The sequence below is a fragment of the Arachis hypogaea genome, chromosome 10 (genome assembly GCF_003086295.3).
Source record: "Arachis hypogaea cultivar Tifrunner chromosome 10, arahy.Tifrunner.gnm2.J5K5, whole genome shotgun sequence".
NCBI lineage: Eukaryota > Viridiplantae > Streptophyta > Magnoliopsida > Fabales > Fabaceae > Arachis > Arachis hypogaea.
The window spans coordinates 111,110,842-111,126,330 of record NC_092045.1 but is presented as its reverse complement, the minus strand read 5'-3'; the positions used below and the strand labels follow the sequence as shown (position 1 = coordinate 111,126,330).

Genomic DNA, 15,489 nt, shown 5'->3' with positions numbered 1-15,489 from the left:
TCAAATAAATCTAAATATGTATTTATATAAAATAAAGAATTTATAGGTATAAAAAATATTCATCAGAGAAAGAAGTTGTTTAAATTCATGGATAATTTATTTAAAAACTTTTGTAAGTGGAGAGAATAGATAAATTAGTTAAATCTATATAAATTGATGTATAAAAAATGCTATTTTTCTAGAAGCCAATCCTGAATAAAAAATATCTGTTTTAAAATCTTAAAAAGTCCTTTAAAAAAATGGATGTAAAAAAATTCATATTAAAAATTTTAGTATAGTAACATACAATAAAGATTTATGAGTAAAAAGTAATATCCATTATTTAACCATAGTTGGATAACTACTATTGATCTACAGAGCACACCACAAGCTCCAATAATCACAAAAGAGATTTCATAGGTTGTACTCCTTAAACCTCATCATTTCCTTCTACCTCAAGTATAATATATTATTAGAAAGCTTTGTAGAAAAAATCACATTAGCCCTATAGCTCAGCTAAAAATATTTATTTAACAATTATCATAGACTCGGGCATACTTATATAAATTCACTAAATTTCTCCAACAGCAGCACATTATTTTTTGAATTATGAGGTGTGGTTCTATCACTTCGATATTCTGTTTTAGTGTAAAAATGTCCATTAACAATACACATCAAACTTCATCTACAAAGAAAGATTTGCCTGAAGATGTCCTAATGGAGATCTTGGTGAAGACCGAGCCAAAGACTGTTGCGAGGTGCAGATGTTTGAGCAAACAATGGTACCGCCAATTATCTTCCTATCAATTTGTGAAGAGAAATTTTTTTGCAACCAAAGGTAGGCATTTCAGCATTCTCTTAACATTTGGTTTTCCTCCGTGGGAAATCGGGCGTGATTGGCTTACAAGCATTCATGGAGAATCTCAAGCCACTACACCTATTAGGTTACCATTCAATACATCCGATTTTGGATGGTGGAGTGTCATTGGGTGTGACAATGGGTTGGTGTGTTTGAGGTACAGCCTTCATGGACTCCCATCCGAGATCATGCTGTGGAATCCTCTAACAAGGCGAACACGAATTTTAAAAGATCCTGGATCAGTTCGTTCTTTGCATGCTGTTTGTATATATAATTTTGGATATACAAGTGGCATTGATCAGTACTATGTAGTTCACGCTTATAAGAGGAGTTTTCGAGACAGGAGGCTGGAGTTCACATTTTACGATTCTCGAATGAACGACTGGACTGAGCATGTCATCGAAGACAAAGTAATTCAGAAGTTAGGGCCGAATAGCGTATGGCTGAATGGTGTTGTGTTCTGGATTAATTGGGTTGGTGAGGACTATATCCATCCACTTTGTGTTGTGTGTTATGAATTAAAATCAGGCCAGCTTAATCGGTACACAATCCCGAAGATAGCCAAGAAGAAGTTCCAATATCTTTCGGCTTTTAATGATAAGGTCTGCTATATTTCATATGATAGTACATGTCAAGATGATAAGATCGGGATATGGAAATTAGACACCAATGCATCCAGGAAAAAGATGTGGCAAAACATACTCAGCATTAATCCAATCAGCATCGGATTTAACCCTAATATTTTTATTGGAGATCAGATCATTATGCTAATGGAGCACAGAAGCAACCTTATGAGGATCAATGATCGTCATAATACTGAGATTTGTTTGAAGAGTCTGAACATTAAAAAAAATCAGAGCAAAGAGTTATTCTACAGAACTTGGATGGAAGAGATCGAGATCAAGTCCTTAAGCTTATTATTGCAAGGGATGTTAAATCCTTAATATTTAATTTTATGTCTTTTAATCCTTAGAGCAATTAGTGTTGCTGTTATCAATCTATATTTCAGTCTGGGTTATGTATTGTGTTATTTTAATGGATTTTCTCTATGTGTTCCTGTGCAATATATTGAAGAGTTTGAACATTAAAAAAAATCAGAGCAAAGAGTTATTCTACAGAACTTGGATGGAAGAGATCGAGATCAAGTCCTTAAGCTTATTATTGCAAGGGATGTTCAATCCTTAATATTTAATTTTATGTCTTTTAATCCTTAGAGCAGTTAGTGTTGCTGTTATCAATCTATATTTCAGTCTGGGTTATGTATTGTGTTATTTTAATGGATTTTCTCTATGTTCCCGTGCAATATATCTTTAGTTGTTGTGTTTTGAATTCACCTATTCAATTTGGGTTTGCTTATGAGGCATCTTATATTAGATTTACCCCTCTAATATTCATTTGTTTTAGTTGAAATTAGATTTGAATTTCATTAGCAACACAGAACTTTCAGTTATTATAATAAGTTTCGGTACTTGAAATATATTATAATACATATTAATAATAGATAATATAAGTTTCGGTACTTGATACATATTAATAGATAATATATTATAATAGAACAAGCTACTAGATATATATAAAAGATATTTTTCAAATCCAGCCTTTTAGATGCTACTAAGATTTCAATACGAAACTCATAGATATGCTATGATCTACACATAGAAATGATTTAACAAATCCCAAATTTTTTGGATCATAGTTGCCACAAGTTTCTATGTAATAGCATCATCTATTGCTTAGGAGCAATCACTATAGTTAGGTTGTGTGTCATAGTTAGGTTGGGTGTCAGGGAAGAAGTTTCATGCTAAGCTACATTTTTAATTATTAAAATTAAAATAACAAATGACGGACATCATAAAGAAGTCAATGATTTGAAATTTTGAGACCCATATATATTTCTGCTAACCACAATATATCTGAATTCTGAATATATTAAGTTCTCATTTAGTATTATTTATACTTGAAATAAAAGTGAGTAATTTTAGCAAGGACCTGTTTGTGGAGCTCTCTTTGTACGTTGTTGTTATTTAGTCCACCTTTATGAAGCTCCTTTCAATGTAAATATGGCACTCACATCAGCAGGTCCCTAAACAACATAAACCATTCTGTCAGAAAAGAGTTTTCAATTTCACACTATGGACAAGGAATTATGCAGAACAGCAAGGGCCAAAAGGAAGGAATTTCTAATCCAAAACCGTGCTAAACAGTTTTCTATCAAAGGTCAAATTGGTATTATATATATAGTTTATTTCTCCACTTAAAATCTTTGATAGATTGTATTATAAATATCTTTAGATTCACTTTGTATCCTTAATGTTATCTATCAGGAGCTGCTAGACGGCCAGCTTTGAAAGATATAAGCTCTTCTCTCAATGTAATTAGACCTATGATTTTTGGTTCAAACTCTTCATCTAAACAAGACAATCAAGGTAATTGATTGTTTTCAGCTTACTATATGTAAATTCAAGTGTTTTGAACATGATAAAGAATCCTTTTTTTGAATGCTACCATGAATGTTTTGAATCAAAATATTAGGAACTTAGTGAGATATATACTTGGATTATTGGAATAACTTAGATGTTTGATATCAATGAAATAACCTGTGCAAGTCTTATGGAATTTCATTCTGGTGTTAGCTTTTTCATAAGTTCAATAATTTCGAAAATCAAGTTACTTATGACACATATTCAGTCTCATTTGCAATATCAAATGTGAAAAGCATAAAAAACATACATGAAAATTATACTCCAGAACACATACTTTCAAAAGATGGTCAGGGATGTCAATGTGATCCATCGGAAGAGATTTGTGAATCAACCATTAATCAGACTAAAGGCTCTCCAAATGGTCAGTTAGTCGTTGTTTATTCATATAATTATTATTGCATAATTATAAGAACTTGGTACTTGGTTTTTGTGTAATAATCTTATTATTTGTCATTTATAAGTTAATAGATTTGAGATGCAAAAGAGCTAGGATTGGAGACTTATTTTTTAGGGATGGAAATGTACAGAGTAGCAACAGTACAAGTAAAGGTCATCACGGTAAGTATAAATCCCTATGTTTAGTGAAAAAACTTTGTAACCTTGCATCAGATTGAAGATTTTGTTTATTTTGACGATGTATTATTCTCCATTATAGATCAGACGCAGAACTATGTTTCAAAGAAAGCAGATGATTTGCATGTGGGATTGACAATGCAGAGCACTTTGACTGCTATCACAGCTCAGGAACCGATACATCCTAAGAACATTTTCCCGATACATTCTCAAACCAATGATTGTTTAAGCAATAGGAATTCATCAATCTTGGAAGGTAAAATACTTGACATCTCTATTATGAAACTTTGCATTAATACATTTATTTTTAGATTATATTGGCTTTTAGTTACACGAATTAATAAATTCTGTATTTAAATTTGGTATATCACTCAATGCAGAAGATCCTTTGCTAACAGCTGATGAAACATTAAATAATGGGGCTGTCAATGTAACAGATATGTTGTTAGAAGGAATCGGTAATTAATTTCCATCTTTAGTGTACAGACACTTTAACTTTTAGTTAATCCTCTAATTTTTTAATGTTTGTTCTTAGGCGAGGAGACAGCGTGCAACAATTCGGTATATACAGAAGGTAATGTGGTTTCCATTGTTAAACTGCAATAAATTATTGTGATATTATAGTAATTAGTAAAAATAGACTAAGGTTACTAAATTTAGATTCACATATGCTCTTAATAAGGTTGGTCTCACAAGTCGTACTTATAGTTATTAATTATTGAATTAAAAAATAGCAAGAATTTAACTCGGATTTCTATTTTATCATGTGTGTATGTTGCAGAATATATTAACCATGGTGAATGCATCTATGAGTGTGAATTTTGTAATGCTCTCTTTTGGTATGATGAAAGAATTGGAAAACATTATAATGCAACTATTCCTAAGTACACGCTGTGTTGTAGAGGAGGTCAGGTTCAGTTGCCTCAACCGAAAGAACCTCCTCCTATTCTTCAACGTCTAATGTGGAATAACGATGATAGAAGCAAGAACTTTTGTGAGAATCTTCGAACATACAATAGCATGTTTGCATTCACATCTTTGGGTGGTAAAGTCGACAAAGTCATTAATCGAGGCAGAGGTCCACCAACATTTATACTATGTGGACAAAACTACCACCTTCTTGGCAGTCTTATTCCCCCTGAAGGATCAACTGCTAAATTTGCTCAATTATATATATATGACACAGACAATGAGATATCTAACAGAATCCAAGTTGTAAGGTATATATTCTTAGTGGTGTATCTCTGTTAAATTTCATTCAATTAATAAATTTAATTTATTAGATTTATTTGTCTTTTTGCATTGTTAAGGGTGCTCAATCAAGATATATTAATATGATTTCTTTTCTTTATAAAGTGAATTAAACATGATTTAAAATTAAGAAATAATCACTGATTATATTTCTTTTAGTATTTTAGTAGGGTTTATCTAATTATAGACATTAAAGTTAGTCCTTAATCGAGTTTAACAATTTCATGAACCATATAATAAAGCAGTGATTCAATTTTGGACAGTGGAAATGATCATAGGAGCAAAGTTGATATGCTAATTGTCCAAGAACTGAAGGAGATGCTTGATAAAGATAATGTGTTGGTAAAGTCATTTCGCATGGTTAGAGACTCTTTGAACAATGGAACTCAAAAAAATGTTAAGCTTAGGCTTATTGGTAAGAGAGGACGAGATGGAAGAAGATATAATTTGCCCTCAGTATCAGAAGTGGCTGGATTAATTGTGGGTGATTTTGATGCATCACGAACGGAGAGAGATATTGTTGTTCAAACCCGAAGTGGATCTCTTCAGCGTATAACTGAACTCAATCCATCTTATCTTGGATTACAGTATCCAATTTTGTTTCCATACGGAGAGGATGGGTTTCGAGAGCATATACCACTTAATCGCATTAAAAGAAAGAATGACAACGAAGAAAAGTGCGTAACCATGAGGGACTATTTTGCATTTTATATTCAGGAAAGATTCTCGGACGGTTCTCCTTTGCTTTATTCTAGACGACTATTCCAACAATTCATAGTAGATGCTTACTCAATGATCGAATCATCTCGACTAAATTACTATCGTTTTCACCAGGAAAATGTACGGTGTGATCTCTACAAAGGTATATGTGAAGCTGTTGTGAATGGAGATAATTCTGCAACTACGCACGGTAGACGTATAGTCTTACCAGCAACTTTTGTTGGAGGTCCTAGATACATGATTCAGAATTATCAAGATGCCATGGCAATTTGTACCAAAGTTGGTTATCCAGATTTATTCTTGACCTTTACATGCAATCCTAAATGGCCAGAAATAGTGGATCATTTGTCTACAAGGGGACTAAAAGCTGAAGACAGGCCTGGCATTGTATGTAGAATGTTTAAAATGAAGCTAGATACCTTGATTAAAGATCTTCGTGTGAATATGTTATTTGGAAGGGTCGTTGCAGGTATTTTTTTAAGTAATTTAGTCGGTTAGATAAATTAGTTACATTTTGTAACAACATAATGACAAACTTTTTATACAAATTAAAGTCTTATTAACTATTATTTGTTCTTTTCACAGTGGTATACACTATTGAATTCCAGAAGCGTGGTTTGCCTCATGCACATATATTGTTATTTCTTCATGAAGGGGACAAGTACCCTACTCCTGATGATATTGATAACATTATATCTGCGGAAATACCAGATAAAAGCGTTGATGCAAAGTACTATGATGCAGTCAGTAACTTGATGATTCATGGTCCATGTGGAGCTTCCTTAAAGGATTCACCATGTATGGACAATGGTAGGTGCTTGAGGAATTTTCCTAAGCGTTTTGTTGATTCCACTTCTATTGATGATGATGGATATCCCGTTTATCGCCGCAGAGACACTGGGAGAACTATAAAGAAATCTGGGGTTGAATTAGATAACAGATGGGTTGTTCCACACAATCGAAGTTTATTGTTAAAATATGGTGCTCACATCAATGTTGAGTGGTGCAATCAATCTAGGTCAATTAAATATTTATTCAAGTATGTTAATAAGGGTCATGACCGTGTTACTGCTTCTTTTTACCGCGAGGGGTCTACAGAATCATTATGTGATGAGATTGACGAGATAAAGATGTACTATGATTGTAGGTATTTATCTCCATGCGAAGCAGCTTGGCGAATTATGGGATATGATATCCATTACAGGTACCCAGCAGTCATCCGCCTACCTTTTCACTTGCCAAGCGAACAGATTGTTTTATTCAAAGATCACGAATCATTAAAAGATGTGGTCGAAAGGCCAACTATCAATCAGTCCATGTTCTTGGCATGGTTTGAAGCAAATCGTGAATTCGAGGAAGCAAAACAGTTGAGCTATGTAGACTTTCCTTCCAAATTTGTATGGAATGCTAATTCCAAGAAATGGCATCGAAGAAGGTCACATCATGTAATTGGTCGTGTTTATTTTGTTCCTCCTTCTTCGGGGGAGTCATATTATCTTAGGATACTTCTCAATTTGGTGAAAGGACCAACAAGTTATGAGGACATTCGAACATACAATGGTGTTGTTTACAAATCATTTCGGGAGGCATGTTTTGCTCGCGGTTTGTTGGATGATGACAGGGAATATATTGAAGCAATTGAAGAAGCAAGCATTTGGGGTTCTGGCGAGTACCTTAGGAATCTATTTGCCACTCTTTTGTTTTCTAACTCAATGACTAGACCCCTATATGTTTGGGAGAAGACATGGAAAATACTCTCCGATGGTATACTTCATAATAGAAGAAGACTACTTAACCATCCAGGTATTAACTTGCTTCTAGATTTTTCTAATTTTCAAATGACATATTTCTATATCAATGTTTGCACTTGATTTTTTTTTAATGTAGGACTAACAATATCCGACAATGAGTTGTTAAATCTCACTCTCATAGAAGTTGAGACAATTCTCAAGAGGAATAATCGTAGTCTAATGGACTACCCTGACATGCCTTTTCCTAACATTAATTATGAGGATGGGATGTCTTGCGATCTTTCAAATAATAACCTAATCAATGACGAACTGTTGTACGACAGACAAGACTTAGGGTCAAAGTATTTATTAAATCTTGCCAAGATGACCACTGAGCAAAAGAATGTTTACGATACTATTATCAACAGTGTCGACCGGGGTGAGGGTGGTTTATACTTTCTATATGGCTATGGTGGTACAGGGAAAACATTCATATGGCAAACTCTTGCTGCATCTTTGCGTTCAAGAGGCCAAATTGTATTAACAGTTGCTTCTAGCGGTATAGCCTCTTTGCTAATTCCTGGCGGTAGAACGGCTCATTCTAGATTTGCAATCCCTTTAAATGTTGACCAATTTTCAACTTGCAACATTAGACAAGGAAGCCAATTAGCCGAGTTGATAGTGAAATCTAAGTTGATTATATGGGATGAAGCTCCAATGGTCAATAAATTTTGTTTTGAAGCTCTTGATCGTACCATGAGAGATTTGCTTAAGATTGTGAACTCCAATAGTGAAAATCTACCATTTGGCGGTAAAACAGTTGTGTTTGGAGGTGATTTTCGACAGATTTTACCCGTAATACCGAAAGGTTCGAGACAAGATGTAGTTAATGCAACCATCAATTCATCTTATTTGTGGGATCATTGTAAGGTGTTGAAGTTGACTCAAAACATGAGATTAAAGGGATCTAACAACATTGAAGGATCTGATCAAAGCTTAAGGGAGTTTGCAGATTGGTTATTGAAGATAGGAGATGGAAAGATCGGTGAGATTTCTGATGGTATTGGTAGAATCAAAATTCCAGATGACATCTTGATAAAAGATTGGAATAATCCAGTTGAAGCTGTTGTAACATCTACATTCAAGAATTACATTGAGGATCCAGATGACGAGAAGAATTTACAAGATAGAGCCGTCTTGGCACCAACACTTCAGACTGTAGATGAGATTAATGAATATATGATGAAGATTAATCAAAGACAGCATGTTTCTTACTTCAGTGCTGATATGGCTTGCAAGTCCGAGACACAAACAGATGTTGCTGCAGCTGTTCACACCCCTGAATTTCTCAATGGTCTCAAGTCTTCCGGTCTTCCAAACCACGAAATCAAATTGAAGGTTGGTATACCGATTATGCTTCTTAGAAACATTGATCATTCTTCGGGTTTATGCAATGGGACACGTTTGATTGTTACTCAGCTTGGGAAACGAATTATTGAAGCCAAAGTAATTACTGGTAATAATGCAGGACAAAAAGTGTTCATACCACGTATGAACCTGTCCCCTTCTGATCATAGGATCCCCTTTAAATTTAATCGAAGACAGTTTCCTATAATGGTTTCCTATGCTATGACCATAAATAAGAGTCAAGGTCAATCGTTATCTAATGTGAGCTTACTTTTAAGGAAGCCTGTTTTTAGCCACGGTCAACTGTACGTGGCTCTTTCTCGAGTAACAACTAGACAAGGTCTCAAGATACTAATTTCTAATGAAGCAGGAAAAGAGTCAACTGTGACTGATAATGTTGTCTATAATGAAGTTTTTAGAAATCTGGATTGAAGGTAATATTTCGAATGTATTTTATTCCCTTTCAAAAGTTTTATTGTGATATGAATATTTATTATGACTATTTTTTAATTTTATCACAGGAAACCTATCACGCCGAAGAAGGAAGACTTTTGTTTATAGAAAGGTGCTAATATAATCTTAGATTTGACATTTTTTTTGTTTTAAGCATATGTTTTATTGCTTTATTGTTATTAGCAAAAGCTTCTTTTAATGACTTCTCAAGGTTGTTTCTTCTAAGATTTTTAAGGTCGAATTTATCCTATCTTTTAACTTATGATAGTTACATGTATTTTATAATCTTAGTATCATTCACAATATATGATATCTATTGATATACTTAATTCTATGAAGTTTATATCTATTTCAAAATACAAAATAACATACTCATGCAAGATTATCCACCAGAAACAAACATATTATAATTGAGATAAAGCCAAGAAATTATTTGATGTCTAAATAAATCAAGCATATCTTGACTCACTAACCTTATATGTAGATATGTATCATATCAGCATCTTGACATGCAATGCTTCCTGTTGCTCACTGTTTATTAGGAATTATCTAGCATAGACAAAATCATAGTGTTAAAACCATGTTAGTCTGAAGAAGAATAAAGCGACAAGTTTACAACTGAGTTCAGTAATAGAACAGATACTCAAAATATGCAGGATCATATTAACCATCATAACTATAGTAGCTTAACATCTCTCTACTTTGTAATATAATCTCAAGAATAATAAAATAACCAGAAGCAACTTAACATCTATCAACGGCTTAATTAATAAAAAATCATGTATGATTTACTTATAAAATTTTTTTAGGTGGTTTGATTAAATGTGAAAACGCCAGGTAAAGTTTTTTAACTGACATTTTAAATTTGTGTTTCAGAAAACATGTCATAGTAGTCGTTGATTCTTTTTTTTCAATTATATAATATCTCACTGTAAAAACATGAATGAACTGTATAAACTGTTATTAAAAAATACGACATAAAGTTGTTGAAAATTTAAACAAAAAATGCCATGACAATTATGTCATCAATAGTTTAATTCAGAATAATATTTTTAATTTGTTAAGTTATAGCGTTACATTATAACACTACTTTTACCAAAAACAATTTTTTAGTAAACTATCTACTATTTAATTGCTACTCATATAGTATTACAAAGTAAATAATTGTTGAGTTTATTATGTAAAACAATTTTTTTTTATTTGAGACATTTAGAATAGTGGCTCAAAGCCAAGAAAAAAAATCATATGCGTTGTTGAGTAGTTTATGTAAAAATGTTTTTTTTGAGACATTTAAAATAGTGGCTCAAAGCCCCCAAAAAATCATATGCGTGTATAAAAATAATAATAATTAGCATAAATTAACAAATTGAACGAAACAAACGATTGCTTATTAGTATTTTGATTTTTGGAGATTATCAAAAACAAGATTGCAAAAAAAGTATTTATACGAGCAAATTGAATTAAATTTATTGGTCGAAAAAAATATAATGCTTTCAATGAAATAAAAATTTTTATTGGAGATCCATATTTGTCGTATGAAACAATTACAGAATTTTTTAAAATTAAAATGAAATCATTAAATCCAGTAACGGAGCTACGTTAATAAGAGGGCAATAGCCTCCCCAAATTAATAATTTGTAAATTCTAAGTCTCTAATTTTTTACTTGAGTCCATCTTAATTTTCAATTTTTTCTCTCTTAATTTATATTTTTCATGTTGCCCGCTCACAAAAAATTTAAGACCTCTAACCCAAATCTTGCGCGAGTGTATATTCATAATGATGATGATCCTCAGCTTTAAAGTTAACTCATTAAAACCAAACTACAATTACAATTAAAAATTAAATAGCTCATCAGTCATAATATAAGAAGAATATACAATGGAGGACATTTTGGTGTGAGAAATGAATATAGAGATAGAGATGGAAGAAAATATACAACCATAAATTATTACACGAATTTTATATCAAAACAATTATTCGTATAACATCATTTCTAAATATATCAATGAAAAAAAGATATACAATGAAATTTAAAATTGTACAATTAACTTCTTTCACATTCAAAAAATTTATATTTGTGTTTCAGATTTAGATGGGTGTCAAAGCCAGTCACTAAAACAGATTCACTAATAATATAAATCATTTCGTGTATAAATATATTTTTGGAAAGAAAATACATATTAGGTAGGGACAGCTAAATAAATTAAATAGTGATTTCTCAGTATTTGCTTTTCTCACTAATAAATAATGAATATATATAACTACTCTATAGCCAAAAATTAATACACCAACCAGTAATTCACTAATAAATATCTTTCCATCTATAGATATATTTCTCGAAAGAAAATACATATCAGGTAGGTACAGCTAAATAAATAAAATAGTGATTTTAAGTATGAAAATATCTAGGAGGCCAGCAATTTTTATGTTTTGCGGCCAGCACTTAACCATCAAAAGAAAAGTGAGTGATCTTCTACCGTTAAATGTAATCTCACACCATAAAAAATACTATTGATGGCCAACAAATGGTTACAAAACACAAAAGTTGCTGGCCCCTAGCACTCCTCAGTAAGTATTTGCTTTTCTCACGTTGAATGAATTTTTAAACTATTCTTTAAATTTCCGCAACAAAAAAATTTTGTCCGTATGAGTTTTTTTATAGGATTATCGAAAAGGAAACTTACAGACCACTTATATGTACATTAAAAAAAACTTACAGAATCACTTTTTTTACAAATATTTATTATTATTATTAACGACATTAGAATGTGCGTAAGATATATATATTAGTAGGAATAATGCAATACCTTTTAGTCGAGATATACAAGAGAAACTTTACCGAGGGAAACAGCAGATGCTTTCAGCCAGGTCGTGAGGAATTCAACTCGGGAGGAAGGTTAAAAAAAAAGTTAAATACAGTAAAAAAAACAGTTAGATCCCTGAACAAGATGGGTACAGATACAGATCCCAAACAGTAAATAATGCAATTAATTCCAAACTACTTAACAAAAATATATGAAGATGTGAATATTGAAATATTTTGGAAATTGCTGGGATTATAATTTTTGTTATTCATTTTATATACCTAGATATTCCGAAACACCTCTCATTGTTATTCCATAATTCTAAACTCAACCAACCAAGGAGAAATATAGCAATTACAATTAACAACTCAAACTTTTCAAGGAGATCTTCCGAAAATATATGTGTGGCCTTTGTGCTATGATTATTGCATTCGTAAAGCAAAATCACAAATCACTGATGTGACATACAAAAAGTTACGATCAGTTTCTTTTCACATAATCACAACAAACACGCATAACTTTTATGTTATTAACAAAATTAGAAAGTGCATAACATACATATATTACTAGAATAATTCAATATCTTTTATGTGAAGATCTGAAGGAGAAACTGAAAAATATCAATTTCAATTAAGAAATTAGTTATTTGAAAGAAGCAACAGAGTTTATTATCGATTTAAAATTAATCAATCAAGCAATTACTAATCAATTCTATCCATCTATTAACAGTTATCAATCAATTCTAATAGAAAATATTATTTAATTCTAATCATACGGTCACATTCACAATCAATATTTTTCAATTGGCAACGATGCCTAATTAGGCAATCAATAATCGTATTGTAACGATCGAGTATATTAACAATTAACAATCAATTAGAACCACTCAACAATCAATTCAAACAATGGTGATTTCCAGTGCCCTCTAAATCAAATTTGAAAATAAGGTACATGTTTATTATTTGTATTAGCACTTTAGCATAATCATTATATCATAACATCGAAGTAAAATTAAATAACTAGATACCAATCACCAAACATTTTCTTTCGCAATTCAAAATTAGCCAACCAACACAAAATCAGATATCTGTAGAATAAGTTTGGTAATTATCAAATCTCCCATACAACAAATTCACAAATTCAATTCTCACGGCAAAAAGATTAAGTAACCTTCGGTGGTCTGCCAACGGGCAGAGACAAATGACAAAATCCATGACGCAGGTCAGCGTGCAGCAACAACATCCAAAGATGAGAGACGAGCAGCAACAACCCCCTACAGAGGCGGAGGGAGGCGCGATACACGAGAAGCCGAGAAGAGAAGGAGGACTGAGGCAGGGCGTTAGGTTCAGTGATGGCGACGATGGGCGACAACAAGATCTGATGAGGAAGAAGCAGGAAAGCACAGCCACGAGAGTAGAAGAAAGCCGCGGCGGCGACGGTTAGCATGCGTTGGCGGCGATGTCAAGGTGAGATCCAGCGCCCAGATCTGTGGTTTGTGTGTGGCTATGTGCCGTTAGGAATAGATAGAAGTCAGTGAGTCGGAGAGGCTTTTTTGGTGAGTTGGGCTCCAGAGTTCAGACTAGGGTTTTTTATATTAGCTTTAAAAAATAATTAAAATATCCAATTGGTCCGGATTTTTCAAACACTCCGGTTCACAACTTTTTATCAAACCTGTGCGGTTCACCATCATTTGCTAATAGCGAAAACATGAGGTTGTCATTTTTATGGGATGAAAATTTTTATAATTATTTATTATGTCAATATTAAATTCCTAAATAAACATGTGTATAAAATATTGGTTAGCTACTTTTTATAAAATAAATTTATAAATATATACAAGCAATTAACGAAAGTTGTGTATATCCTATAATTATGGTTAAATATTTTTTCTCAAATTTTTTTTCTATTTATATGTGACAGTTAGTCTTTTTTAAACAATTAATAAATATGACAGTTAAAAAAATTGTTTCCAATAAAAAAATTTATATAACCAAACTTTGTATAATGTATAAATAAAAGACTACATTAAATTTTTTTAAAATTAAAAGAAAATTTATAAGAATGGATTATTAGCGAATTCATATTATTTGGTTTAGTTGATGTATAATCTCTGTTTTTCTAGCAGTTATTACCGCGCAACGCGCGGGCAATTGGACTAGTCTTTAAAATTTTGGTGTAGGCGTGTAGCCTCTGTTGGGTAGACACCATTTTTGTGCCACCTAACAATCCATGTTGAAGCAAAAAACCTATTCTTTAATGGGCCTATACCAAAAATAAATTAAATGGGTCTATAGTATATAGAAACCTTAAATTCAATTATCAAAAAAACAAAAATTACCAAAAAAATAAGAAACCTTAAATTCATACAGAAATTACCAAGGAGATCTGACCAAAAATAAAAATTGATACCAAAGAGACACATCATGTCTGAAATCATCAATATTTATGTCCAAAAAAAAAGACTCCATTATTTATTTATTTAGTTTCTGATAATTAAATTATAGCTCAACATTTGAAGTTAATGGAATAAATATTAGAATAATAAATTTAAAAATATAAAATTCTGCAAATATAAAATCTAAATAAACTCCATTTATTCTACTTTTAAATTTTGGCAAAAGGAAATTGGCCTTAACATAACATCCCTCCTTTCCTCCAAACTTAAAGGTATTAGATCCTTTAAGTTGTAGTGTTTTTTTTTCTTCCCCCAATTTGATTACTCCGTTTCCACTTTTCAATTTCTTTTTCTCTTTATGATAAATTTTAACTGAAAAAAACTTCGAGATAAAAATAGAGGAGCCTTTTTTTTTACCACCAACGATTAAAATCACTAAGATAAAAAAGTTGTTAAATAAATAAATTGTTATTCCAACATTGAGTTAAAGCAATTAGTTATATTAGCATGATATTTTAGATCTGAGACTTAAGATCGAATATTAACAAAGATGATAAATTGTAGACAAAGCTACAGAAATAGACTAAACTTCAAAAAAAAAAATTTATCTAAAAGAATCTAGTACAAAAACATTTGAGGGGAATCCAATTCCGCTTAAAAAATAAGAAAAAATATATGGAACCAAAAAGTTACCAGCCAAAAACTAAACAAAAACACATTAATTTATATTAATAATTAATTAATTTTAAATTTTTTAAATTCAAAATTTAAAACTTAATTAAAACCTAATTAAAACTATAAAAACTTTCCTCTTCTCTCTCGTATTAATCAACT

The 15,489-nt window shown here is 31.7% G+C and overlaps 1 protein-coding gene and 1 long non-coding RNA gene across 2 annotated transcripts; one reads left to right on the top strand and one right to left on the bottom strand.

Annotated features, from left to right (window-relative positions):
• Positions 1 to 633: 633 nt before the first annotated feature.
• Positions 634 to 1,782, top strand: LOC140175767 (F-box/kelch-repeat protein At3g23880-like). The gene has a single exon (XM_072204319.1). It carries the CDS (start codon positions 634 to 636, stop codon positions 1,780 to 1,782), a length of 1,149 nt encoding a protein of 382 aa, XP_072060420.1.
• Positions 1,783 to 2,825: 1,043 nt separating this feature from the next.
• LOC140175905 (uncharacterized) lies at positions 2,826 to 13,748 on the bottom strand. Its single transcript, XR_011866930.1, has 3 exons — positions 12,264 to 13,748; positions 9,929 to 10,004; positions 2,826 to 2,921 (listed from the first exon to the last, which is right to left on the bottom strand). It is a non-coding gene; the product is annotated as an uncharacterized lncRNA (long non-coding RNA).
• Positions 13,749 to 15,489: the final 1,741 nt, after the last annotated feature.

What these genes read in the sequence shown, in the direction of transcription:
- LOC140175767 (XM_072204319.1), top strand. Translation starts at nt 634, where the DNA reads ATGTCCATTAACAATACACATCAAACTTCATCTACAAAGAAAGATTTG.